A 27,992-nucleotide genomic window follows, 5' to 3' on the forward strand; every position below is an offset into this window, starting at 1 on the left:
CCTTTCCAATGAACACAAGAACGAGCCGTAATCTCAGACAGTTTAATACAGATATTTTAATAAAATCTGCAAATTCGTTTAAAGAACCAAATTCACCAGAGAAGAGATCAGTTATCACGATTAGAAGATCTGGCATCGGTCAAATCATCTTAGATGTATTAAGCAAGGTATAAAGAACAGACCCTTGTTCTTGGAGGGCAACTAAACTGCAGAATTTAGCTCCAATTCTAACGAAACACACCTGAACTAGCTTTTCAAGGTCTTCAGAAACACGAGAAACGCCCAGACAAGTGTGTCGGAGCAAGTTGGTCTTGCAAGCAACTCTTCAGGAGCAGACCAAAAAAAATAACCAAGACATTTATGCATATTTAAAAAAACAACGCAAACCTGATTAGATGACAGTCAGGCAGTCAAAGCTATTCAGTGTTTTAATCTGGCACAATGAGATCTCATTCAGTTTTTTTGCATAACCAGGTGTGACTGAAACAAGTGAAACGTTTTATTCGTTTCTTGGTTTCTGGCATCCTGTTCTGCACAATGGGACCGCATGTTCCGAGCCGCTGCGTTCGCTCAGAGAGAACAGACAAATTACTTGTTTGTGTAAACTCAGACATGGTTGGGGTCAAGACACATTATGTAGAATGCAAACATCAAGATCAACTCAAGAGAGAACAGGTGTAGTTGGTATTCGGTAAAGGAGGATAGAGTATGGCATACAAGCTGTGCGTCACACATGCGTGTATCCAACACTTGCAGCAATCTGGGATGCCCAACATTCAATACTGGTTTAAGCAGTGCACACACACACTGTTTGCACAAGATACTACACGTTTCAGGAAAACCGATGCGGGAACAAGGCACGGTATCATTAAAAGGACTCAACACGCACTATTATAGCAAGAGCATGAAGGGTCGAGTTTGTTTTTGGAAATGGTTGTTTGAACAGTGCTAGAAGTTCAGTGAGATATTTAAGGAATGTTCTTTGATGAATCAAAGTTCTGTGATGAATACAAGTTCTTGTATTTGTCCACAAGTTCTGGACAAATACAAATTGTCCATTCCATGATAAAATAAAGTACAATGTTAAAAGTTTCAATGGGTTTCAAAAAAGTAGAATACTCATGTTTTGGTTAAATTATTTTGAATTTGATATGTAAAATTGCCCAAATCATCTTATTAGTGGTTTTAATTTGAATATTTATTCCTATTCTTAAATGTTGCTCATTGACTACTACTACTAAAAATTTTTTTGATTGACAGACCTCAACTTAATTCCAACAGAGAGGGTAATACAATTTATTTTTATTTTTCAAGAGATTTGACCATTATTTATTTGAAGGATGACAAAAAAAACAAAAGTCTAAGCATTTTGCAATTGGTGTGGTGATACAAATAGGAAACCCCTGTTTATCAGCAACGGTGTGTCTCAGAAAGACCAGAAATGGTCCATCACTTCAATATACAGTACTGAATAAAATGGCTTGTGATTGACAGCTACAGCAGCCAATCATCTTATAGTTGCTGTTTCGCAAAGGGCAGAACCTGTAAATGTGTTGGTAAGAGACTTGGTGGAAATTTCCATGACTTCATCTTCATCATCTTCACTCTCCTCACTGGACACATGACCTTCCTCTGCGCCTCCATTCACCCCGTTGTGTTTCTTGAGATTCACATGAGCACTCTTAGACGTGCTGACACCGTCGTCAAGAAGCTCCACTCCGTTTTCTGAATCCTCCAAATCTTCCTCCTCCTCCTCTTCCTCTTCCTGTTGCTGCTGAGATGCTTGAGTGTCAGTCGTCGCCATTGGTTGCTTGTCTATGATGAATATGGACTGAGGACTGGTGTCCATCTCATCATCGTCCAAGTTCACACTAGAAAACAAATCAAATGTGATATATTGAATAAACTTTCAAATGAATGACTGGGGAACCACAACCACACCGCTGTTCAATAGTTTGGTCTCTGTAAGATTTAACTCACCATTTGTTTGATAAAAAATACAGTAAAAACAGAAATATTATTACAATTTAAAATAACTTTTCTATTATAATATATTGTAAAATGTAATTTATTCCTGTGATCAAAGCTGAATTTTCAGCATCATTACTCCAGTCTTCAGTGTCACATGATCCTTCAGAAATCATTCTAATGCTGATTTGCTGCTCAAGAAAAATGTCTGATTATTATCAGTGTTGAAAACAGTTGTGCTGCTTTTTGTGGAAACCATGATAAATTTAGTTTGTTTCAGGATTCTTTGATGAATAGAAAGGGAGCAGAACTGAGTGGGTGTTTTCAGTTCAATTCCTATTAAAGGAGCGACGTGCTCATGCAGGGGATTGTGGGATTGTCAAAGAAAGTATTGTAAATTGAAAAAAAGGTGTGTGTAATTGAAAACTTTTTTTGAAGAAGCTTCGCACAACTTTACAAAACTACCTTACATACTTCCAAGTGAGTAAGCCTTACTACAGCAACAGCAAGGGACAATGTGGTAAGATGTTTGACCAGTGAAATTAAGATGTTTAATGATACTTTAATAAGTGAAAGGAATGTTTAATATTTGTTGAAAGAAAGTCTGGGAGAATGGTGTTGATTCAAACCCACTTCTTGGTAGATGAGAATTGAGCCGTGACTCATGTCAGACACTCAATTCTACAGAACTGTAGTCAGATCACCAAGGAAATAAACAATGTTTCATTGTTTTGCATTAAACTTCATTAAGATGTCGTCTAACTTGTTTTGCACCAAAGATTAATACCAATATTTATGGGTCATGAACTGCATTTAAAAAAAATTCTACATATATGTGTTATGGTCTATGAGGTCCACTTAAAAACCATTGTAATTTAGAACAGACAATTTTCTATCCTGTTTTTGATAGACAATTGAGCTTGGTTTAAATAAAAGCTGTTTTTTGGACTAACAAGGAAGTTTTGAGTTCTGAAACCTGCAGGATATTTTTCTAGTACAATGCCCTCTTGTATGCCAAAAGATCAAGGAAATAAAAATACCACATAACCTCTTTAACAATAAGCAATAATACTGATTCTTCCCTAAGCAAACACTACTAATAATTGAATGAATGCACAACCAGGAAGTTTTGGGAACTTGTTTTTACCTCTCTTTACCACCCGTGATGCGCATTTTCTGCCACATGTAATCCAGAAACATTGAGGCCTGCAGGAGACGGCCAATCCGCTGCATGTGTCTCTCTGCGGGAAACGGGATTCAAATGCATTACATGTTTTAATGGACAGGTCAGAGAGCACCATGTCATCATGTGTAGTGTTGGTTTGAATAAAACACCTGTGTACGGGATGAGGCCCTCCAGATGAGTGCGGGCCCCCTGATACTGCATCATCTCCTCAGGGCTCAGGTGTGTGAGCAGCACCTGCAGGATGGCCTGAGCGTCCAGACAGCTGCGCGAGTTCGTGTTCCACACCACACAGTAGCGCAGAACCGACTCTGAACACAACACACAATCAGGTAAGGCGGTCACGATGAACCCGGTGACCTTCACTATAGTGCACTGCACCAGCACGCGGCGTGTACCTTTTTGATCCTGGCGGAGTTTCAGGAGGGTCTTCTCTAGCTCCTGTATCCCATCCTCCTGCTGCCGAATTTCTATGAAGATTAAAGAAAATAACATGATTAATTGTGTGTGTGTGGGGGGAATCTTTTGGTACCTCACAATCGATTCTTAGGGTCACGATTCAATTAAAAACCGATTCTCGATTTTGAATAAAATTTCGATTCAATATATGCAAAGATTTGATTGTAGTTTACTATTGGACTAATAGGTCTAGAAGAAACCTCACTAAATTAAAACTTAGTTTTTTTTCTTCGCATTTTCGTCCGCCTAATATTATAAAACAAATGCCATTTAAGCTGACTGAAGTCATTACTCGCACGACTGACAGTCTTCTGTAATAAAGCAAGGCAGCCCTGAGACAGAAAAGCTAAATTCCTTGATATACAAAAAAAAAATCTTTTAAAACAAATTTAAAACTGGTAAATAAAATGAAAATAAATAAATAGATAAAATACAATAGAAAAAAATAAACTAAGCTTTTCAGGTACAGTAGCCTAAAGTTTATTTCACATGTCTTAAGAAATACTAGAGAAGTTGAATAATCAAATGTAGAAATAAAAGAGATGTATAGTTGTATGTTTTCACAGTTTTTATATATATATATATATATATATATATATATATATATATATATATATATATATATATATATATATATATATATATAGAGAGAGAGAGAGAGAGAGCCTAAATATAAAAAATAATAAATAAATAAATACAATCTAAGCAATCCATTGTCATGAAATGTACATTTCTAGTATAAATTTCTTCTAATCTTCAAAATCTTTCTTCTTTAAACAGGATAAAAACTAGGTTCATATGCACAGCGTCATTCACCTTGAAATCAGATGACTCGATTCATGTCTCCTGATTGGTTTGTGAACTTTTGCTGGCAAAGGAAAGTGGCATTTAGAGGTTTCTGCCAACGAACCGGTATTTCTGAGCATGAGATTTAGTGGGTTTGAATGGAAAGCATTTGATGAACGTATATTATGTGCGGAGAGCGTTCGCTCAACATCTTTTTTTCTTTTCTTTGATGAATAGAAATGATGAATAGTCAGATCTGCATTTATTTGAAATAGACATCTTACATAATGGTGACATGGATTTGGCATTTCTTAGGTTTGACTAGTTCAGCCAAAAGAGCAATGCTGGAATTTCTTAAGGAAGTGTTGTTGAATACAAGACAATGAGTAATAATACACCAAGCATCATCTTACACGATCATAAACCATCACCAGAAATTAGCCAGTGTTTGAGTTACAACATTCAGGAACTAAAGCTCGTTCACTTTTAACTAAATAAACCCAGGACAATGAAGTTTTAAATGGAAGTGGTGGAGTGTCTCAGATTCTTGTTCATGGAGTATAAATGTGGATCTACCTCATAACAATCAGACTGGCCATTTAAAATAAATGCTTTTGGAAAGCAAAGCAGGAAGGTTGACTCAATGCAGGGAAACAAAACAAAGTACCTCTGATGACTCGCAAGGCAGTGTGCGGCTGATCCAGAGAGATAGCGATACCCAGAGCCTTCAGGTACTTCTTCTCATGAAGTAAATTTGACAGTTCCTGCTGCCTGCGAAGATGCCACAAAATATATAAGCACTCAAATATCCTTTGGAATGACAGACAATAAAAGCATTAGTTCATCCAAAAATTAAAGTCCTGTTGACATTGACTCTCACTCATGTCGTTACTAACCCGTTAGCCTTTCATTCATCTCCAAAGCACAAAGATATTTTAGTGAAACATTAGATGCTTCTTCATTGAAGGTCCATACAAGCCTTATTTTGATGTTTCAAAAAGTTTTATAAGGAGATCATAAAAATTAAAAATCGAGTGTGTTCATCCACTCTCGTGCCACGAAAGCAAGTTTGATCTTCCGCTGACCATATTTGATCTGTTGACCGCTGATCAATGTGAATAAAATCCTATATTAAATCTGTTTATCATATAAAGTGATCATGTCTCTTCAGTCTTCAGAAGAGAGAGAGAATATAGAGTATAAATATATACATTTATAATGTTACAACAGGTTCCCATTTCAAATAAATGGTGAATTGAACTTTCTATTCCTCAAAGAATCTGAAAAAAATTTATCACAGTTTCAACAAAAATATATTTTTTTGAGAGAGAAAGAGATTATATAGTTAGTTTATTCAAATAATGCAACTATTTTGTTCAATTATTATTGGAAACAATCCAAATATGTCTAGAGAGAAATCTCTCAGGTTTTATTAAAAACATCTTCATTTGTGTTTGAAATCATGATCACGCTGGTTTGGTACGACATGAGGGTGAGTAAATGACAATTTTTATTTTTGGATGGACTATGACTTTCATATTAGAAAACTCCACTAATAATTGATATGACCATATCAGAATTGAATCAGTGCTAATGTTTATGAAATAAGCTGTCATGTGACAAGAATGGACAAGCACGGAACGATACAGATCAGGTAAACCAATAAAGCGCTTTAAGGCTTCAAGAAACAATGATTTTGTTTCAACAACATGATTGGTTTGGCCAGCGATAAAATGTTATGACATTTATCCTTGTCAATCTTTCATCAGGTATCTGTCTGCCTGACTGTTTGTTACATAAAGCAGGCAGTGACTTACTTAAGGACTTGCTCTTCTTGTTTGGCCTGCTCCTCCGCCAGCTCCACTTTAGTCACATCCTAACCAGAAAAATAATGACCAATACTGGTAAGTACACGTAGACAATTGAAACAAAAACACAGCAACCATGACAATTGGTATAGTATATAGAAGTGTTTTGGCTGGAATGCAAATTATTATTACACCAGAGTTTTTGGGAGCATGACAGTATAGATGAACATCCAGTTTCACATAGTTATAGATATAGCAGCTGGCTAATTATAAGGATCATAAGGAATTATAGGTTTGGCCACATAATGTGTGTTACATAAGAATGGTGTATGAATTAATCCTCCAGTTGGTGATGCAAGCATTTGTCAACATCCTCAGGAATTGTATTGTCAGAAATATTGATGTTTCAATATGCATCAACACTGAAATATCTGAAACGGTTCCAATACTGATTTTCTGTAGTATCTATACACCGATGCAAGCTGCACGTTCTCGCTCGCTCTTCTCTCTAATGGCGAAGCGACACACGCCGCCTCCTCTCGTCTCATTCGCTCTGGTTGAATAGTGCTTGTATTTCTTATGATTTTAGTCATTGCCGCAGGTTTCACGCTCTCACAAAAAGCAACACTGATCTATATAAGTGTCGCTCACATAAAGCTGCCTCTCAAACAGCTTGCGAGAACCAAAGTTACTTCATTTTGAAAGAATAATCACGATTAATCACATCCAAAATAAAAGTTTGTGTTTGCATAATATATGTGTGTTTACTGTGTATAATTATTATGTATAAATACACACACATTCATGTATATATTTAAGAAATATTAGCATTTATATACTGTATATACATTTATATAATTTATATTATATACATATAAAACCATTTTTTCTTAAATATATACATGATTGTGTGTTTTTATATATATATAAATAATTATACACAGTACACACACATATATTATGCAAACACAAACTTTTATTTTGGATGTGATTAATCGTGATTAATCTTTTGACAGCCCTAAAAATAACATATACTGTGCTCAATTTCACACTAAAATTTTCACTTGTGTGTTTCACACAAATTTAACACTGACCATCAATAAAAGGGTGAAAGAAATACTGATGAGGTAATGTTACTGATATTGATGAGTGGGCGTAGAAACCAGGGATTAAAGCAAAAAAAAAATCTTTTGACTGAAAATGTTTCCATGGCCAAACCCCGTTCCACAGCCTGTCACACATCCATTAGGAGTATAGTGAGTACATGGCATGCATTACCTTCACAAATGAAATACAGCGCTATGCATAAGTTTGGACACCCATGCTAAAGTTGACTAAAAAGAGGAATAAAAAATCATCTTTTGGAAATTTAACTTAATGCCTTAATTTAAAAAAATAGGAAAAATCCAACCTTTAAGGACACCAATTTTCTTTGTGAATGAATAATGTATCGTAAATAAATAAATGTTCTTGCTTAAAATACAGGGTGCATAAGTTTGGACACCCCTATGTTAAATTCCCATAGAGGCAGGCAGATTTTTATTTTTAAAGGCCAGTTACTTCATGGATCCGGGATACTCTGCATCCTGATAAAGTTCCCTTGGCCTCTGGAATTAAAATAGCCCCACATCATCACACACCCTTCACCATACCTGGAGATTGGCATGGAGTACTTTCCATAAGATCATCTCTCAATGCAAATCAAACCAGCTGTTAGGCTAACTGAAATAAAACCATGCCAATCTCCAGGTATGGTGAAGGGTGTGTGATGATGTGGGGATATTTTAATTCCAGAGGCCAAGGGAACTTTATCAGGATGCAGAGTATCCTGGATCCATGAAGTAACTGGCCTTTAAAAATAAAAATCTGCCTGCCTCTATGGGAATTTAACATAGGGGTGTCCAAACTTATGCACCCTGTATTTTAAGGAAGAACATTTATTTATTTACGATACATTATTAATTCACAAAGAAAATTGGTGTCCTTAAAGGTTGGATTTTTCCTATTTTTTTAAATTAAGGCATTAAGTTCAATTTCCAAAAGATGATTTTTTATTCCTCTTTTTAGTCAACTTTAGCATGGGTGTCTAAACTTATGCATAGCACTGTACTCAAAGAACATTTGCATTTAAAGAAAGGCCATTTTGAACTGCGTTTCTATTATTTACACACTTTTATGAAATGTCAATGTTTTCAATCTAATGCTTTTACAAGACTTGACTCTTTGTGATGTAGTCATACAAATAATAAAATATTTGCATAAATTTAACACAAGTTTTTATTTCTCAAATAATAAAAGCCAACAGAGCCTTTGCTGCAAAGTTAGCTAAATATCACAAACTATATTTTATATTTTAACCAAGCCATTATGAATAAATAATATAATGTTATTTTTTATATAAAAAGTGAACAGCATGAGCAGGGCCGTACACAGGGTTTTATAAATAAAGGGATCTTGCTAGGGGGGTTCGGGCCCAAGGGGGTAATCCATCCGGCGGAAACTGAAGCCTCCGCGGGAGCCGCCATTGTAGCAGAACTTCACCCGCTGTTAGCATTCCATTGACTCCCATTCATTTTTGCGTCACTTTGACAGCGAATAACTTTACATCTGAAGCGTCCAAAGACTCCATTTGTCCATTATTTATTTCTAAAGAAACACGACAATGTATAAAAGGCTCCATTACTCTGTATCTTACGTTATGACTTCGTAGAAGCTGTTTTTGTAAAAAATAGGCTAACGATTGCGTCATAACCACTCGACTCTCTGTCGCACAGTAGAGAAATTACCGTATAGACTGGCGGAGAAGCTCGCAAGCAATCGGGGGGACGTGGAGGCATAAAGTCAAGGGAGAAGCCCATAGAGATTCATAAAGTTGCTCTCGCTGCTAGCTCATTGACAACTAATAATCACGCTCTCCGCCTCTGCGAGATTCGGAAGGGAATGATTCAGATTTCCCTCGGCACAGCTACTAGGAGACTCACGTCACATCTACGTCGTCAAGCTCAGTTTGAGTCTGCGCAGTTCGCCTGGCGATCAGGAAGTGAGTGCTTCAAATGGGCTTCACTTTTCTCCGTTGAAATCTATGGGGTCGCTGTGTCCATCTTATATACTGTCTATGTTCGGGCCGGGGGCATGTTGCAAGTTGAGCAAACACAGACAAGCGGAGTGATGCAAACAATAAAGTCTCCCAGTGGTTACTGGTGAAATATATTCATATTCGAGGGCCATACAAATATTAATACAATACTACTATTATGGAATTATATTTAATAGGTGCTTGTGTTGTTAAATTGAGCTTATATAACATTTATATGTATAGGAATACATTATAATAATGTTAATCTCATGGGCACAGTATGCAACACCTGCTCTTCCTCTCTCATCTCTATTCTCTCTTCTCGCAGTCTCCTAATCTTTACCTGTATATCTTACCTTCCAAAAGCTGATATTTGATTGATACAGTCATTGCAAACTGTTGTTTGGTTTAGCTACACATCTCACAGGCCAGACTCGTATTTTATGTCGTGAAGCGTCGCGCTGGAATTCGCGACTGGCTCGAAGCTTCTGTACATAAACTAAAGCCCTAAAGACTAACTCACTTTGATTTTTTCATTCACCTTGCCTGGGAAAACAAGTGAGGCGAGTTGCAACAGCGTCGCTCTCTATTTGAGCGCACTTTTCGCGCATCTACATTTTTTTTTAAAACGCACGTGAGCGCAAACATGTGAACGGCCCCTAAAGCAGCTCAGATGAGGTCGGTTATCGTGGCGATACAATATCATTGCAGCACCAAAGTAGAGTTAACATTAGGCAATCATTTCACAACCTCAATTTTGCACAAACAGCAGTTTTCCGGGAGCGGGTATAGAAAACCCGGAGTGGATCGGGAGCGGAGTGATCACAGAATGCTTAGTGCAGATAGGAACGTGCTTTAGCGCCACTCCAGGCTTTGATCACATCCCCCTCAGCAGGGCGAATACACCTCGTCCTTCCTTAATTTAAGACCCATTCAAACTAAAATGAAGACCTTTATTACACTATTTGAGAAATGTAAGCATATTTACGGCCTTGAAATGATTAAAAGTGAACTTAAGACAATGACAGGGGAGCCCTGATATTGACGGAAATCCGTCGTAGCGACGGAGAACTTTAATCCCTGAGAAACGCATCAGCTGTGTGTGTGCATGTGGTATTTCAGACTGGACGTGCTGCGATGATAGCTCAGTTCACAACGACAAAACACAGATCACTTTGGTCTTGTCAATTGAACCATTTGGCAACTTTTTAAAAGTAAACTTTCCATTCAGAATCGTATTGGCATCCATTTCGACGTCTCGCGCTCATCATTCAGCCACTCAAAGCGTAACGTTAAAGCGGGTCGCACACCGGACGAGAAGCGCCGCGTCGCGCAGTGCCTCGTATTTAAAATTTGAACACATTATTCTCTATGAGTGTACACACACCGGCGGCGCCATTCTGCGTTTTTATTGCTGACCATAAACTGAGAAAGTGCGCGTCCGATGTGCGATACGAGTTGTCCTAGACGCAGCTCCACTCTTTGGCCAGTTCGCAAGCCCAAACAAGTGTGTGCCTGTTGTTTTGTTTCTGGTCTAGCTAGATCCGGTGTGGTGTTGTAGTTTTAATAATGTTACTAGTTGTTGCAAAAGCATGTGAAAAAAACGACAAAGTTTGCTTTGCTTTAACGCCGTTAAAATGGGTTTGCGTTAACGCCGTTAATAACGCGTTTAACGGACAGCCGTAATATATATATATATATATATATATATATATCGGCTTTATATCGGCCATCCTGCTCTGGAAGTTACCGGTATCGGCCATAAAAAAAACTATATCGGTCGACCACTAGACTGACCTTCCACAGTGTGATGGTGGAGTCGGCTGATCCAGACACCATCAGGTCGTCATTGCTGCTGCCATGCAGGGCCCACACTTTGTCCTGGTGAGCATCAAATGTTTTCACACACTCGTTCGTTTTTATGGTCCACAACTTCACAAGTCCATCAGACCCACTGAAGAAAGACAGAGAAATAGAGTTGGGTCACAAAGGCACATGTTTGGACTAAGAACCACAAGCACAGAACAATTCTCTATGTAAACATCATAAAATCTGTGCAAATATTCTCATTAATATGACCGTGAACGTTTATATAGTTGAACAGTGCATGCAAACTGTTTGGACCAGAGACAGAAAACGTAAGAGATGGCAGACAACCTACCTGGACACTAGTTGAGTTCCGCGACTGACAAATATGATCTTTAGCACAGACGCATCATGTCCCTCAAACGTCTGCAGAGATAAAACAGAAATCATTTGAATCTACTTTATAAACTTCAGTTTGAACCGAACATAAATATGTATGTTTCCATCCACCTATTTGCATGCGAATTTTGGGATATCACCAAAAAAAAAAAAAAACACTGAATGGAAACGATGTGCATAAATTAAAAATGTTTGCATAAACATACGCTTTCTGAACACAGTTCCTAATCTACTATAAATTAAAAGGTCATGTTACACTAAAGAAAAAACAACAACATTTGCCTACAGTATCTTTTATCAAAATGTATTAAATAAAAACAGGTATATAAGGGGTAAAATAATACTCTCATTAAAGTGCAAGTTACCTTGAGGCAGCTGAAGTCTTGGAGGCTCCAGATCTTGATGGAGCCGTCCGCTGAGGCGGTGGCCAGGACCTGGTCCACAGGAGAGAACTGAACACACCAAATACCTCGACCATGACCTCTGAAGACGCCTAGCAGACTCATGTCAGCAAGGGACCAGAGTTTAGCTGTGCGATCCTGAGAGCCAGAGGCCAGCAGTTTGTCATTGGGAGAGATGGTCACGCTGTTCACATCCTCCAGGAATATTACAGGAGACAGAAACACAAAATGACAATCATGTGTGAAGCATTTTATTTTATATATACTGATGAAAATGATAAATCATGGTTACACAATAAGAATGTGCATTTTACTCTCATCTCAACATAATGGACACATAATAAATGTCAAAAAAGATGGAAAACCGAGCATGTGCTGTCAAAACATTCGCCACGGTTCACCTGACAGCTTTGCTAAACACATTTCTTGAGTGAGATTGAACGTGACGAGGGCAAAGATCCACCTTGTCATGAGCTTTCTCTGTGAGTCTTGCCGTCATCAAGGCCGGTTCACATCCCACGGCAGGCGGAGGGTCGGGCAGTTCCCACACCTTAATAGTGCAGTCCTGACTGCCTGACACCAGGAAGACTTTCTTTAACCTGCATACGGGGACAGTGAAACAGGTGTACGAGTTAGAAGAACTCAAAAACTAACACTTATTTGCACAGTAGTGTTGTCAAAAGTACAGACTAAATTTAAAAAAAGTGATTGTACCACTTAGAGCGCTGTTGAACAGATTCTTAAACACCTCTGATTGGCCATTGTGTTCACACGCTCAACATATATATATGTCTCTGATTGGCCATTGTGTTCACACGCTCAACATATATATATGTCTCTGATTGGCCATTGTGTTCACACACAATGGATAGTTCTGGTTTTTAAAGGGGTAGTTCATTCAAATTTATCTCATCAATTTCTCACCCTGATGCTATCCCTGTTGTATATGGCTTTCTTTCTTTAGATCCACTTTTTTTATATTTTTAGGAAAATAGTCCATCTCTGAGAGTCTATATAATGCAAGTGAATGGCTGCCGCTCGGTTGAAGCTTGAAAGACAACAAGCAGCAGTGGTGACGGTAATCCATAAGACCCCAGCGGACGATAGGTGCAGGGACAAAAATTAACACTCGCCAAGGGCCAAATGAGAGTAAAAATCGGGTTGGCGAGTACATGAAACAGTCTCATTCGCCAGTTGGCCGGTAATATGTTTATGAATTCTAGCAATGTTGTAAGAACATGAACGACGCTCAGGACAGTTGACTGGCCAATGCTGCATCATCACAAAAGTTTAAAGGGATAGTTCACTTTTAAATGAAAATTCTGTCATCATATACTCACCTTCAAGTTGTCTCAAACCTGTATGAATTTCTTTCTTCTGCTGAACACAAAGGAAGATATTTTGAAAAATGTCAGTAAGAAAACAGTTACCAGGTCCCATTGACTTCCATAGTAGGAAAAAAAAAAAATACTATGGACGTCAATGGGACCTGGTAACTGTTTTGTTACTGACATTTTTCAAAATATTATAATAATAATAATACATCAAACTTGTATAGCGCTTTTTTGGACACTCAAAGACGCTTCACATGGGGAATAAAACAAAACAAGGGGTTTAGGGAAAAGCTAGTTTGAACAGGTGGGTTTTGAGTACTGATTTGAAGTTTGGCAGTGAGTCTGAGTTTCTAATGGATGTAGGGAGTGAGTTCCAGAGGGTGGGGGCGGTGATAGCGAAGGCTCGATCACCCAAAGTCCGGTGGTTAGTGCGGACGGTCGGAGTAAGGCGGTTTGTGCCAGCTGAACGGAGGTGGCGGGTGGGTTGGTGCTGTTCCAGGAGCTCAGTGAGGTAGGAAGGGGCCAGGTTATGGAGGGACTTATAGGTGAGGAGAAGGAACTTATATTGAATGCGATAATGAACAGGTAGCCAATGGAGCTGATGGAGAACGGGGGTGATGTGTTCTCTTGACCGGGTGTGGGTTAGGATTCGGGCAGCTGAGTTCTGGATGTATTGCAGTTTTTGTAGTTGATTGGTAGGAAGTCCGTATAGAAGGCTATTGCAGTAGTCAAGTCTTGAAGTTATGAATGCGTGAATGAGGATTTCAGCTGTTGACAAGGTAAGGGAGGGGCGAAAGCGGGCAATGTTGCGGAGGTGGAAAAAGGATAGTTTAGTGATATGGTTGATGTGTGTTTGGTATGAGAGGGTGGAGTTCATTATGATACCAAGGTTTCGGACAGAAAGGGAGGGGGTGACAATATGTCCGTCGATAAGGAGAGTAAAGTTCTCTTCCTTTGAAAACAAAAATCTTCCTTTGTGTTCAGCAGAAGAAAGAAATTCATACAGGTTTGAAACAATTTGAGGGTGAGTATATGATGACAGAATTTTCATTTTAAAGTGAACTATCCCTTTAAGCTTTGCCAATTGAAATATTCGAGCGCAAGAAGATGCGAAAGGGAACTCAATTCATTTCTCGCTGTGTGGAAAGTTTTCTGTGCACAAACATCCGAAGCACGAGTGTGAACGCCAAGCAAACCAGCACCAAATGTATCATTTTCATTTTTGGTCCGGACCAAAAGAACCAAGAGAGAACACACCCAAAGTGTGTTGTGAAGTTTGCACAAAAGTAACAAGAGCATCGCCACTTCTCACGCGAACACTCGTGCAACCTCACGTGTCACAACCTCCCTCTCATGAACACTCAAACGAATGCAATGCTTTATAGTTATACATTTTTTATTTTTCTTACACACACCTATCGTTTGGCTTCAGGAGACACGGATTTATCCACTAGGGTCGTATTGATAACCGTCACCATAGCTGCGTGTGTTTTTTCATGCGTCAACCAAGCGGCACCCATTCAACAATATAACGCCATTGAATGTGTGCCGCTCGGTTGACCACATGCAGCTATGGATGACTTTCCTAAAAATCTCAATTTGTGTTTACCTAAAGAAAGAAAGTCATGTACATGCATTTTTGGGTGAACTATCCCTTCAAATCTGATTGGATAGACCATGTTCTGTGGTGCAAAATAGCAAATAGGTGCACAATAGCTTGGCAACCCTAAAAAGTTCATGAACTATATTAAAATGGGTTATTATGAGCAGGTTTTGTAATTATTTGATTTAAATGTAAAAGAGCATGTTATCAGATTAGCAAAAAAGTGCGTCAATCATTTAGGAAACCGACGTATGATAACGCCGCAGGTGTTTTTGCACATGTCTTATTTGCTTATCAAACCGCTATGTACAGTGATACGCTGGCGGCTGAGGTCTGACCTGGAGCAGGCGATAGAGCCCACGGCGTTCGAGTGTCCGCTGCCCTGCGCCACACACTGCACGTAGCCGCTGTTCGGATCCATCTTCCACAACCGCAAGGACTTGTCCTGTGTAAAAGGTTACATAAACCCATTGTTTTTCCGTGTGTGGGCGAAGCTATGCATTCAGAGATTTTGAATGCCATGATATACCAGTGAAAAGACGCTGGCACAGTTTTCTTAAAAAAAAAGAAAAAAAAAAGTAAAAGAGTCACCTTTGCACAGCTGGCAAACATGGAGCCTTTGCGAAACACATCAGTAGATAAGATGGTATCTGCAGACAGGTAATCAGAGCAAAACATCAGCAGATGACAAGGTAATAGTGCTCAACTCATCGACGAGAATGTCAACAATGTAGACTGATGACTCAAGAGGGGCATGAAGAACACGTTCAGTGTGACACTCCCTTTCTAAAGCTTGAGGCCGTTTGTTTTTACACAGTTGACAATTTATGCAATTTACAAATCTGGTATGTAGGGCCTGCAACTAATGATGGTTTTGATCATCTATTGACTATTTTTTTGATTAACTGAACAAAGTACTGGAATTCATTTACAGATTTAATTTACAAATCTAATTATAACTTACGCACACACACACACACACACACCTATTTACCTGGGCCACTATGACTTATAAATTACTTTATACCTATTTATACCACATCCTGCTTAAAGGTTTCCTCAAAACAATGAGCGAACAATAACAATAGCTTTCAGTTTGCATCAGGAAATGTTATGTTACATTTATAGCAACTGGTTAGTGTTAGTTTCAGGGTGGGGCATCTTAACTGATTAGCTGCATTTTTAACTAAATTACAAAATTACTTGCACTCAGTGATGTATAACTTTTTGTATATACTTCTATAGTATTTATTAATATTCTATATTAGTTTTCATTTTAATGCTTTCCGTTTTCATTGTAATTTTAGTTTAAGATTTAGTCATTTTGCTTTTGTCTATATAGTTTAAAACAATATTTATTTCATTTTAGTTTTATTATTTTAGTACTTGTTTCAGTTAATTGCCAAGGCAACACTTCTATTTTCATCCAGTTTTTTTTCCCACTTGTTTCATCTAATATTTATTTGAGCTTTTTCCCCTTACATGAATCAGTTTTAGTTAACAATAACGCTGCTTCCTTTTAAACCTTGTCCAAGAACAAATATTTGATCAAAAATAATATTTTAGTCTATTTTGCCAGGTAGACATTCAGACTCCCTTGCTCAGAGAATAATTTTTTGTGTGTGTGTTTAACATGGACTCATACATTTCATTTGCAGATATGAATCTAATGATAACTTGTGCTGTAGGAAACACCACAAACAAGTGCATGTACAGCACGCGCACACACACACACACGCACGCACGCGCCTCTACTAATTTTCTTGTTTTGACTAAATCAAGTAACACAGTTATTGTAATAGAATTGAGATACTATATTTATTATTAACGTTTTAAAATGGGTTATATTTGAATATTTCACATCTTGATTTTTTTTCAATTTTAGTAAAATAGTTTAGTTTATATTACTTTTGCATTTTTAAAATGACAATATTTGTATTGTTTCCAGTTTCAGCTATTTTAGTACATCAAGTAAAAACTAAATGAAAATGATAAATGTTGCCTTGCCAACTAGGTGATGTAATATATATATATTGTATTTACATTTTTAATTTTCTTTCAGGTAACAGAAATGTTTCTATGGCATTAGTTTTATTTAACTATAATAACCCTGGTTTCCATCATGCATGTTTTTTTCACTGCTCTCAAATGTGTTTTCATTACGTCCAGGTGAAATCAGGGATTAATCCTCGCAGACCTAGTAGTGAGGTCATGTGACAGCAATACTAATACTAAAGTGTTCAGTGCTTAAAACATAGGGCCTGTCCAAATACCCACTCTTGCGGCCTTTGCTCTTGACCACTTGCATGACATATTTCATGTATTTGTGTTCAAGTAGGCTTGAAGACTGCAAGCGTGTGCAGAACATTTTATCACCCGATGGGATCCACTTAAATAGTGTCGCAAAAAATGCATGCCTTTACAGAGCTTTATTTTGATATTCAATACTTTGCATTTTAAAATAAACTTCTAAATGTCTGTTCAATAAACTTCTAAATGTCTGTTCAATAAACTTCTAAATGTCTGTTCAATAAACTTCTAAATGTCTGTTCAATAGTCACTATGTAACAAAAGACACTATTTAAAAACGGTGCTGCTAATTAAGTTATAAAAAGCAGTTGCAAATTTTGTACAAAATACACATAGCCTACTCATCTTTGAACAGATAAAATGCGCTACACTATTTTTTTACAACAAAATTATATGTAATAGGCTATCTAATTCATTTAACTTACAGTGGACATCTCACGATTTCAGGGCACGTGAGTTCCCGAACATGATGCATGACGGGATACGCTTAGCTTCCGAAGCGGTATTTGAATAGTGTGGGTTTAGTGTGAGTTCAGGTAACTGCGCTTTGGCATTTCTAAGACACGAGACAGTCTTGTGCACGCACTTCCTGTAGCGTGCATGTGCTCTCAAGTGGCCAAGATTGCAAGTGTGGGTATTTTGAGAGGCCGAAAGTGTTTTGAATGCAAGTGTTTAAAGTGTTTAATCCATTATCCAGAGTGCTGCTGCCCTCTAGTGGCTCACTGACCTGTGTGTCCATACAGAATCTGACAGCTGTTAGTGGCCAGCTCAAACACCTTCAGCTGGGAGCTGTTAGTGGCCACAACAATGTGCGTGTCGTCCTTCCCCAGGAACTTCACATCCAAGATGTCATCATTGTAGCCCACGAACTTCAAAAGAAGAGATAAACAAGCCGAATGGGTTACCATGTTCCAGACACAGCGGACGCTTATGCTGATGCAAGGTGAGCTGTGAGGGTTACCTGCTGCTGCACGGTGAGCGTGGGCATCTGATAGATGAGGATGTTGTGCTCTGCGGTGACTGTGGCCAGTCTGTTGGACTGAGGCATGGGCAGAAGGTGCATCAGACAGCGCGGGTCCAGATCGGCCTCCTCTGTGCTGAGAGCTGGGGCATCAGGCAGCGTCTGCGTGAACACACAGCGCGCTGAGCTGGAGTCCCACACTCGAAGAACACCTGCGGAGGACAACAAAGTACTAAACTTACTAAAACAAATGTATAATAAACGTAAACAAATAAATATTAAATTAAAGTCCCTGTAAAAGTCTAAATTAAGTATGTGTTCCGAGTTTGTCACACCACAGAAAAAATGTTTTATTAGCCACCCAGCCAAATTTGAACGATAAAAAAAGCCGCCAAGTAAATAAAATAAGCTATCAAAATCTTGAAAAAATTAGCTCTCAAACGCTGAAACCACGCCCACTCGCGGGACGGGAGGATGAAGGCCGAGACGGGAGACAGTCGGTTCGGCCCCATTCACAAGTAACAGCGGATTATCAGTGAATCCCAGTTGTCTCCGACGAAAGTTTATAAAACTATCCTGTGTAAAATGATCACTACAGAGGCGGGTGTTGGCGGCGATCCTCAGCTCTCCATCGAGGTGGATCTTCACAGAATTAATCCACCTCTTCTTGATATGGTCGTTTTTCGGAAATTTAAATAAGGACACCGATCTGTTTTCTACGTGATCGCATCCAGGTAATATTATTATTATTATTTATAATACGCATTTCCGTGACAAAGGCATAGCTAGCTAGCAAACTGTAGGCTGTAGTAACTAATGGTACTGACAGTAACTCGCGATTGAGCGGCGAACTGATGCGAATGTGCTCCGTTCATATTGTTAGGGGAGGGGTCAGGGGTCACCGTTTTAGCCCCAATCCTGAAAAATCCTGAACAAAGCCACGGTGAAAAACTGTTTAACCGTCTAACTCTACAATTCAGTACTTCAAAGTTCACAGTCTTTGTAATGTGTTTTAGCAATACATTTCTTACATTTATAATGCGTTTAGAATTTTTTTTTAAATACTTCAAATATTTGATCAATTAAAGCTAAATATAAAAAACTGAACAAAATTACATAAATTAAAAAGAAAACTGATAATATAAAAAAATAAAAGCCAATTCAAATTATTAATTAAAACTATATAAATACTACTAGAATAACACTGATGATACCAGTAAGTGTGTAGTTCTTAAGATGGAACGCAAAGTTCACACCAGACGCTGAGTAACTACTAGCTAGTTTGTAACTAACTCTGTCCTTTATTCCGTTGCACCATTTGCTGCACCAAGGCAGAATGTAGCTAGTAGGTCGTAAGTAGAGATGTCTCTAGTCATAAAGTAATGCGCAGTTGCATATGGCGTTTACGTCATACATTTTTTTCATTTCCTTTTCCTTTAATCCTCCCTTGTCTGGCTTATGCTACTCTGAGCAATGCCTGAACTTTGTATTTTGAGCACTTCTTGCGTTGTTTTTGCCTCTTCACGATGACTCGCTTGCTTTAGTCCTCAGTTGTAAGTCGCTTTGGATAAAAGCGTCTGCTAAATGACTAAATGTAAATGTTTACACTCAATGATCCAATAGCAGCCTTTGAATAGGTGAGCAGAAGTTATGTCCACTTACATCAAAACTAGGCTGAGTTGTAACTTGCGCACGCCAGTACTGCTTTTATGGATCTTCATCCATTTTAAATGTAAATGTTTTGAGATTTGAACTAGTAGAGTTTACCTTTGCTGCCAGCCGTGACAAAGTGTAACTCTTCACTCTTCACACCCATCTGGGAGTAATCGCTCATCCCAGGGAGAAGAACAACACCTTCCACGGCCTGAACATCCACAAACAAGAGAAATCCATGTAAAACGACAAGGCCGTGTCCTGCTTATTTCACAGGTATGATACACAGGCAATAATTGAGCAGCTATAAAGGTAAATGGGACACAGTCACATCCTGACCTCATAGACAGGGACTGTCCTCTTCACCGCCTTCTCCTTCAGGTCCCACACCGAACAGATTTTGTCTCGGCCAGAACTAAAAAAGAACATCACGACTTTATTAAAATTGGACTATTACGAGGACAATGCTTGATGAGATTCCCAAGAACTGTGACGTTCCCCTCCCCTATTTACCTGACGAGTGTGTGGCCATCAGGAGAGAAGGCCAGCGATGTGACGGCACTGTAGTGGCTCTCCAAAACACAGATGCACTTGCTGCTCCGCAGGTCCCAGATACGGATCCCACAGTTCGCAGAGGAAGAGAAGAGCTGCAGCCTGCCGATGTCTGGATGAAACTCAACCAAACTGAGAGAGAGAGGCGTTACAGCGTTCAGACGTGGCATCACAACCATCATGTGTTACATCATTACAGGAAGGAATTAGAAGGTCTATTGAGGAGAAATGATTTCTTCACTACTTACTGTACAACACCAGACGATCCTTTCAGATTGTGTGTGCAGTACTGCTTCACAACATCCCACAGCTTGATGGTGCCGTCACAACCTCCTACAAACACAACAACAAATATTCATTCCTCTGTGGGCTTCTTAAAGGAACACTTCACCCATTTGCATTAGACTTTGTATCTTTAGAAACCCAGTCACATTTTCTAATGGTCATGGTTTATTCCCTTATTTTCCCCTGAGATGGGAGAAATAAGGATTTAAGTGTTCCACTTCCTGCTTTTTATGACGCAAAAATCGTCATTTTGCGTCATAAAAAGCAGGAAGTCAAATTTCTTTGAATAAGGGTAAGACTACAAACACTAGCTCATCATTTATCCAGTAGAAGGCGCTGTTCCGCATGTTTTCAACCCGCCCATAGAGGGATCTCACTCACAGAATGTACATATAGTGTCAGCCATTCTTTATTAGGAAGCTAAGCTAACAGTTTCTTATTCTGTGGAGAAAACTGAGTAGTAGGGGTTACTATCCTCTTTTTCCCGGACATGTCCGGCCGTCGAGATGGTCCAAAATGTCCGGGATTCGGCTTTTGCTTTCTGCAGTCGCATTCATAGTTTACATGCACACCTTTTGTTTCAATCTAACTGAATTCATTCCGATTGGTGAATCTGAATGTAGTGTTTACATGAACGCTAAACAAGTGATCGTTTGATGTGCGTTTTAACATTGCTAGGAAAATTCCCACTCCTCCGTGAGAGATACGAGACCGGTGCGTCTCACAGGCGCCGGCGCCACTCATCAGTAATCACGCCACCGGCCTCGCGTCGTTCTCCGCGGCCGTCAGTCTCGTTCCTGCTCGTCACAGTAAACATGAGGAATGGCGACTGAAGAACGCAAAAGCCGAATCCTGGACATTTTGGGCGACATCAAAATACTGGGCAGACTCACGGAGACTCACTAGTAGCATAGCCTTGTTGTTTACTGCAATCTCTTACCGGTAGGCGTGGCCTCCTAGGGCAGCGAAGCAAGTACATTCTGGGAGTTGTTGTCTTTCATCCTCATAAGCCAAAAATAAATTTTCTGGCTTTTCTCAGTCTAGAAGGCTCCAAATTCAAAAATAATTTCACATTTCTTCTACATAAATGACCCATTTTAAATACACATTCATCTTTCCAGAGGTGAAGTGTTCCTTTAAGGGATTGAAACTTGCCGGCCCAGAAAGTTATTAAAGACATCGATAAAATAGTCCAAGTGACTACAGTGGCTCAACCATATGTTTATCAAGCGACGAGAATACTTTTTGTGTGCAAAAAAAAAAAAAACCTAACGACTTTATTCCACTATTCATTATATTCTCCGTGGGCCTGAGTGTGTTTGCGTAGTATATCTGCGCAGCGTGTCTGTGTTGTACGTCACACGCATCACACACATGACCAGCGTTGGCCAATTGTGAGCCTACGTGGTGACGTGCAACACAGAAGTGCTGCGCAGTTATAGATCTGAAAACAGGGCTTTAAGTGTAAAATACCAAACTTGTCCTTTAAACAAGATTAAAAATATCTTAATATGACATTTTGCCCTATTATTAAGATATGCTATAAAGTTTACACACCCCTTGCAGAATCTGTGAAAATATTAATAATTTTAACTAAATAAAGAGGGATCTGCTCGATTAGGGCTGCACGATTAATCGCAATTGACCGTTCGCAAAGACCCGCCCCCCTTAGTTACTGTCGCTATGTCCGACAAGCTACGCCGCTCTCACACACACACACCATGTTCTCACGCAGTGAAAAACACATCGCGGAGCAGAGAGGACACTGACAACACGCTGACAGACAGGACAGACCAGGTTACTTTTCGGTTACTTTTGATATTAAACGTATTAAACAAAGTCTCACCTTTCAAATTTGGTCATATTTAAAAAAAATACTGTTTTGTGGCTCTTTAATGTGTCTGTAAGATCGCTGTAGAGCATCAGTTAAAGCTGCTCGTGAACCAATCATCTCTTCCTTCTAGTTCATTTATAGCATCAAATAAACATGAATTAACATCAGAACACACTCCGCTTCTCAAGTTCAAATCCTCCCATGTTAATCTACTAACTCTCCTGACTGCTTTTTGGACCAAATGGCGGATGGCGAAGTATGATTGGTCAGATCACCTGTCAATCAAGCTCCCTACGAAGGGTCAAATGACATGAAATCGAGCTTAAACCGATTTGTCTTAATGCGATTATGAAATCACAGAGGCTGCGATTATTTGTTATGCGCAGCTTGTCAGTGACCAGTAGTAAACGCTGCTCCATCTGAAAGCACTGAGAGTTTGAGTCACTTATAATGTGCGTTTGAAAAAGCAACACGCGTCAAACATCTTTTCAAACATAAGCATTTATGAACCTCTTCTCCAAAAAAAAGACAACATTTAATAAATCAATGCGCTTCAATCTTCTGTTTATTCAGCTACAGTGATAGTATGATGCCCATATAGGGATTTCCTGGAATGATGTGTGTGTTGTCTACTTATTTAGCATATTTGAAGCGTCTGCGCAAGAGCGCCCCCTGGCTTTCAGATGGAGCAGCGTTTACTACCGACCACAGAGCCGTACTTACCCTGACAAACTGCGGATAAAATAATCACGTGCGGTTTCATTTCGATTAATCATGTACATCTTTACAAAATGCATGTACTTTTTTTATTTAGTACTGTCCTAAATAAGATATTTTACATAGAAGACATTTACATATAGTACACAAGACAAAACAAAAATTGTTTGGGGGGTGTGAAACCTTTTGACCAGTATGTAGATGGGACCCGAAGGATATTTCTGAGGACCAGTGAATGCTTTTTTAAATAGTTGTGTTTGGATCCCAAAGTGTGAAAAGATGGATCTCAAAATCATACAGTCACTGCTGAAAAGGGTTCAAATATGCAAAAGATGCTGGAAAACTGAAGAATTCGCAGATTGGGCAGTTTAACCTCTCAGGATAAACAAGGGACTCAAGAACAAAACAAAACACATTTGTGGATCATTCAGGTGACGACACAGTATTGAGAATCACGGGTGTGTAAACTTTTGAACGGGACAGTACTAAACAAAAAATAACATGTATTTTGTATGATCCCTCTTATTTTTGTTAAAATTATTCACATTTTCTGCAAGGGGTGTGTAAACTTTTGAGCACAACTGCAGCTGACATTAAAACTGGCGCACGGCGGCTCACGTCTGACCTGTCGCCAGCAGGGTGGAGGTGCAGTCAAAGGTCATGCTGGCCACTGGCACATTGTGGATGGCCCTCCACGACCGAGTGCACTTGTCCTGCTTCCAGTCCCACTGCTTCAACAGCAAAGCCCTGCTGGCGGTCACCAGCATCTGCAGAGAAACAACAGCCACCAGCTCAGTCTCAGACATCCCGAAACACCAGACAGTCCAATGACAGATCACTGAACGAGCTCACCTCATCATCCGGACTGAGAGAGAACGAGGTGATGTCCTCTTGATCATCCTGCTCAGAGAAAGCACAAAAAAGTGAGAAAAACAGGCAGCCGTATTTTTCAGACATGGTGCTTCTTCAGTTGTGGGCACTTTTATATCACTTTATTATACGCAGTTCACATTAAGATTTATTACCATCCCTATTGCTATTTTTAAATGTATTCATTATAAATGATTTATCCGTGCAAATCTTTAAAAAAGCCTCGTAATCTTTAAAGGGGTCATGACATGACATTTTTTATTTTATTATTATGTTCCCTTAGGTGCAATTATAGTATTACTATAGTTTTTTTTACAAAAAACTTTTAAAATGTAGTGATTTATGACCTTTTCCCACCCAGTTTCTCATCCTCTGATTCAAACAGTCTGTTTTGGGGGTGTTTCCCCTTTAAGAGTTCAGTGTTAACGCCCACTGTTATGATTGGCTAACGTCAGTGCCTATGCATCAATTATTAACGCCCCCAGCCAGAACATTTGCGGATTCAGCGTATTTAAAAAGTAGTTTAAAGTTTTAAATACGTTACTTACAGTTTGCGTCGTCGTTGTTGAGCCCAGAATAGTCGGCACGGACTTATCTTTGAGCAACAGTTTTCTGGCAAAGCCAGCATCATATTGGGATTTGTTCTCAAAACAGTCATCCTTCAAATGTATAGAACAAACGCTTAAATTAACACTGCCGTGACTGGGACGTCCGCAAAAAATAAAGTGCATCCATTTTTCCCTGACGACTGGATCTTTCGCAGCGTATTCAAAGATGTTGTTTGTCCACAGCCAGGAACAGCACATCTGCGGCATCGTAATTTCCCTGTACACAGATCCACTCGCTGTCCGTCGACTGAACACTTGTGAGGCGCGCGCGGGGAGACAACGATACGAAATGAGCGTAGTTGTCTTGCGCTTTAAGCGTAGTTGTCTTGTTCTGGAGGCGGTCGTATGCAAACGCTGGTACGTCACTTCGTACCGTGACGTCACTTCTTACCATGGATCCAGAACGAGCTGTATTTAGAGCTTGATTAAATAAATGATTCGTTTATAATGGGGAGGACGTCTTAAGCTATGAAACTTGCAAGACGTTTTAATGACACAAAGACCTCTTATATACCAAAAGATCAAGGCAAATGTGGTTTCTCATGTCGTGACCCCTTTAATCAAAATACCTTCCCCTCCCACTTGCAGCTCGTCTCTTCTCTGATGACGTTTCTACCATTAACCTGTCACTAACATGAGATCCACCAATAGCAAACCCAGTGGAAAACATCAAGTCCCCCTAGAGCGGCACGATTAATCGCTGAAAGATTGCAATCTCGACACCCATGTGATCTTATTCCTAAATGACACCGATTCGGCTGTGTCTATTAAACCTTTAACAAGTACGATCACAGAGAAACTTCAGATCTGCGTTGGCGCTGATCCAGAGAGAGTAGTTGTCATGTACAGTGCCGGTATGAAACAGCTTCACAAACAGTCTTCTCAACCACACAGCATCATTATATCAGTCTTACAATAATTCAAATCATCACAGAAGAACTGGGATAAAAGGTTAAAATTCGGATATAATCAGCTTTTGAAATAAAGATTGTATCAATTACAATTTTACACCAGTAGGTGGCGACAAGTGACTTAATAAATGTATTTGTCATTGAATCATTCATTCAAACCGATTTTTATAAAAATAAATATTCTAATTAATTATATTTTTAAACAGACTGTTTTGCTTAGTTGACCATTCAGAAGCGTGGGAGGACTGTGTTTATCAAATTACCCAGAATCATGCAGCTCTAAGTCCCAGCCTACACTTTTATATAATATACAATCCTCATCACTCGGATATACGTCACTCAAAATACGGAAGAAAAGACGATTGCAACTTTGGTTTCTTGTCGACTTTAAGGAAAGACACTATACAGGGTACTCATTTTAACTAACAGAGATCATCATACTTTACCAGTAATTCTCACATTAATACAATAATTTTTTTGTATCACAAGCTTTCTGAAATGTTTAAATATGCAGATGATGAATTAATTCAGCACCAATTAGCATAATTTTCCAGAAAATTTTATAAAGCAGGTTAAAAATTCTTCTTTCATTTTGTTGTCAATGTTTTAATAATATTATTAGTAATAAAATGTTATAGAAATCAGGCCAACAATGATATAAGACCAAACCTTCAGAATATAGAGATACACATTTAAAAAAAACTTTTGTCAAATTAGGGCTGTTAAAATAAAAGTTTGTGTTTAGTTACATAATAAATGTGTGTGTACTGTGTATAATTATTTTGTATTTATAAATACACACACGTTCATGTATACATTTAAGAAAATGTGTTATATATAAATCTATATACATGCAAATATTTCGTAAATATATACAAGCATCTGTGTGTATTTAAATATATAAAATAATTATACACCGTACACACAAATTTATTATGTAAACAAACTTTTATTTTGGATGCGATTAATCGCGATTAAACATTTAACAGCCCTACGTCAAATCAATTTATTCACTAATGTTTAAATAGCATAATCTTTTGAGTTTCTGTTGATTAAATCCATCTCTTTCTTTCTTTGTATTAACTTTTTGTTTTTGTTTCAACTAACTGAAATAAATGGCAACCAGGTTACTTTCTTAAGTTAAACCAACAATAGTTTTTACAGTGTAGAAATAAAATTGTAAAGTCTGGTGTGTGTAAGTGCTACTGATGAGGAGATTTAAAGATTTAGGCAACACACAATAAAAAGAAACTAAGTAAAACAAGCATAAATCATTTCAATATTTATGTTGAGAAAGTGATTTTAACCCTAGAAAGAGGCAATGCATTATATAAAAAATAAAAAAAGCTTAAAATGTAATTTCCACCACAAAATAGTGCAGTTAAGATGAACAACATAACATGAGATGTGCTGGAAATATTTATTTGTTTACTTATTTTTAATTTAGCATTCTCCTGTGATTGATGCATGTCCACTGTTTTAGACCAACTAAATTAACTAGATCAAAAGTGCCCACAGTTGAAGAAACACTCATTTAAAACACATCTGTAAGTGACTGACCTGCTCAATACTATGTATGATTTTCCCTGTATTGATCTGCAAAATGTTGACTCTTGATCCACATGTGCAGAAGATGTGCTGTTCATCACGACTTATCTGGATGGAGATACAAAACCAGTCAAACGTGCAGATATAACAGCTGGAATTCATTCAACTAGTCTAATAATATGATTTTTTATTTTTTTATAAAAGGTTACACTTTATTTCAATTTGTCTTTGTTGCATTGTAATTATACATTTAGGCCTACTGACTTATATGAAGTAGTAACTACTTTTATTTAGTATAGGGTTAAGATTAGGGTTTGGTTTGCGGTTAGTTGCATGTATGCATCATTTATAGTTATTAGTTACTATAACAACATATGTAACAAAGACCCTGTAGAATAAAGTGTTACCAAAAAACCTACTAAAAATATGGACATACCTGCACTTTGCCTCCCTTATAGAACGGCTCTATTTTGCTGGAGACTGCATAACTAAACAAACAAACAAACAAACAAACGAGATGATCATAAACTAGTTGTCAAATTAAGGTAGTTAACAGTAATCTCAATTTGTCACTGCACATTTCGAATGAGTCTTTTCCATAGAGAACAGACGAGAAACTACACTTACTTGGATTTAAACAGCAGCGTGTGTCCAGCCATGACAACATACGATGTTTGCGACTTCTCGGGAATAATATGGCTCTTTTAAAAAGCATGTGTATTTAATTCATGCACATCTGATTTTTACACGCATGGTGCATGTGTTCATTCCAATGTCGCACGAATATGACGTCAAGACTCAAGATTAAAACAGTGGCCTCTAGTGGCAAACACACGAATGCCGAAATAAATAAACAAATAAATAAATAAATCACAATGATAATAATGATGATGGTAGTAATAATAATAATAAAATAATAA

General features: G+C 38.4%; 1 protein-coding gene across 1 annotated transcript; it reads right to left on the reverse strand.

Annotated features, from left to right (window-relative positions):
* Window positions 1-30: 30 nt before the first annotated feature.
* tbl3 (transducin beta like 3) lies at window positions 31-27,893 on the reverse strand. The gene is made up of 23 exons (XM_079620932.1): window positions 27,700-27,893; window positions 27,509-27,560; window positions 27,085-27,180; window positions 23,988-24,035; window positions 23,761-23,902; window positions 20,548-20,632; window positions 20,261-20,431; window positions 20,087-20,162; window positions 19,862-19,958; window positions 18,095-18,306; window positions 17,861-18,002; window positions 15,415-15,473; window positions 15,162-15,268; window positions 12,350-12,485; window positions 11,851-12,081; window positions 11,442-11,512; window positions 11,078-11,234; window positions 6,214-6,272; window positions 5,064-5,167; window positions 3,550-3,621; window positions 3,304-3,462; window positions 3,116-3,209; window positions 31-1,871 (listed from the first exon to the last, which is right to left on the reverse strand). Exons 1-23 carry the CDS (start codon window positions 27,729-27,731, stop codon window positions 1,508-1,510), a joined length of 2,766 nt encoding a protein of 921 aa, XP_079477058.1. The 5' UTR covers window positions 27,732-27,893; the 3' UTR covers window positions 31-1,507.
* Between the last annotated feature and the right edge of the window lie 99 nt (window positions 27,894-27,992).

This window comes from Phoxinus phoxinus, assembly GCF_949152265.1.
Source record: "Phoxinus phoxinus genome assembly, chromosome: 1".
NCBI classification, from domain to species: Eukaryota; Metazoa; Chordata; class Actinopteri; order Cypriniformes; family Leuciscidae; genus Phoxinus; species Phoxinus phoxinus.

Coding starts and splice junctions, on each gene's coding strand:
- tbl3 (XM_079620932.1), bottom strand. CDS start 27,731: ATGGCTGGACACACGCTGCTGTTTAAATCCAA. Junction 24,036..27,084: donor TCATACATAGTATTGAGCAG/GTCAGTCACTTA, acceptor TTCTCTGAGCAG/GATGATCAAGAGGACATCAC. Junction 3,622..5,063: donor TGCCTTGCGAGTCATCAGAG/GTACTTTGTTTT, acceptor TAATCTTCATAG/AAATTCGGCAGCAGGAGGAT.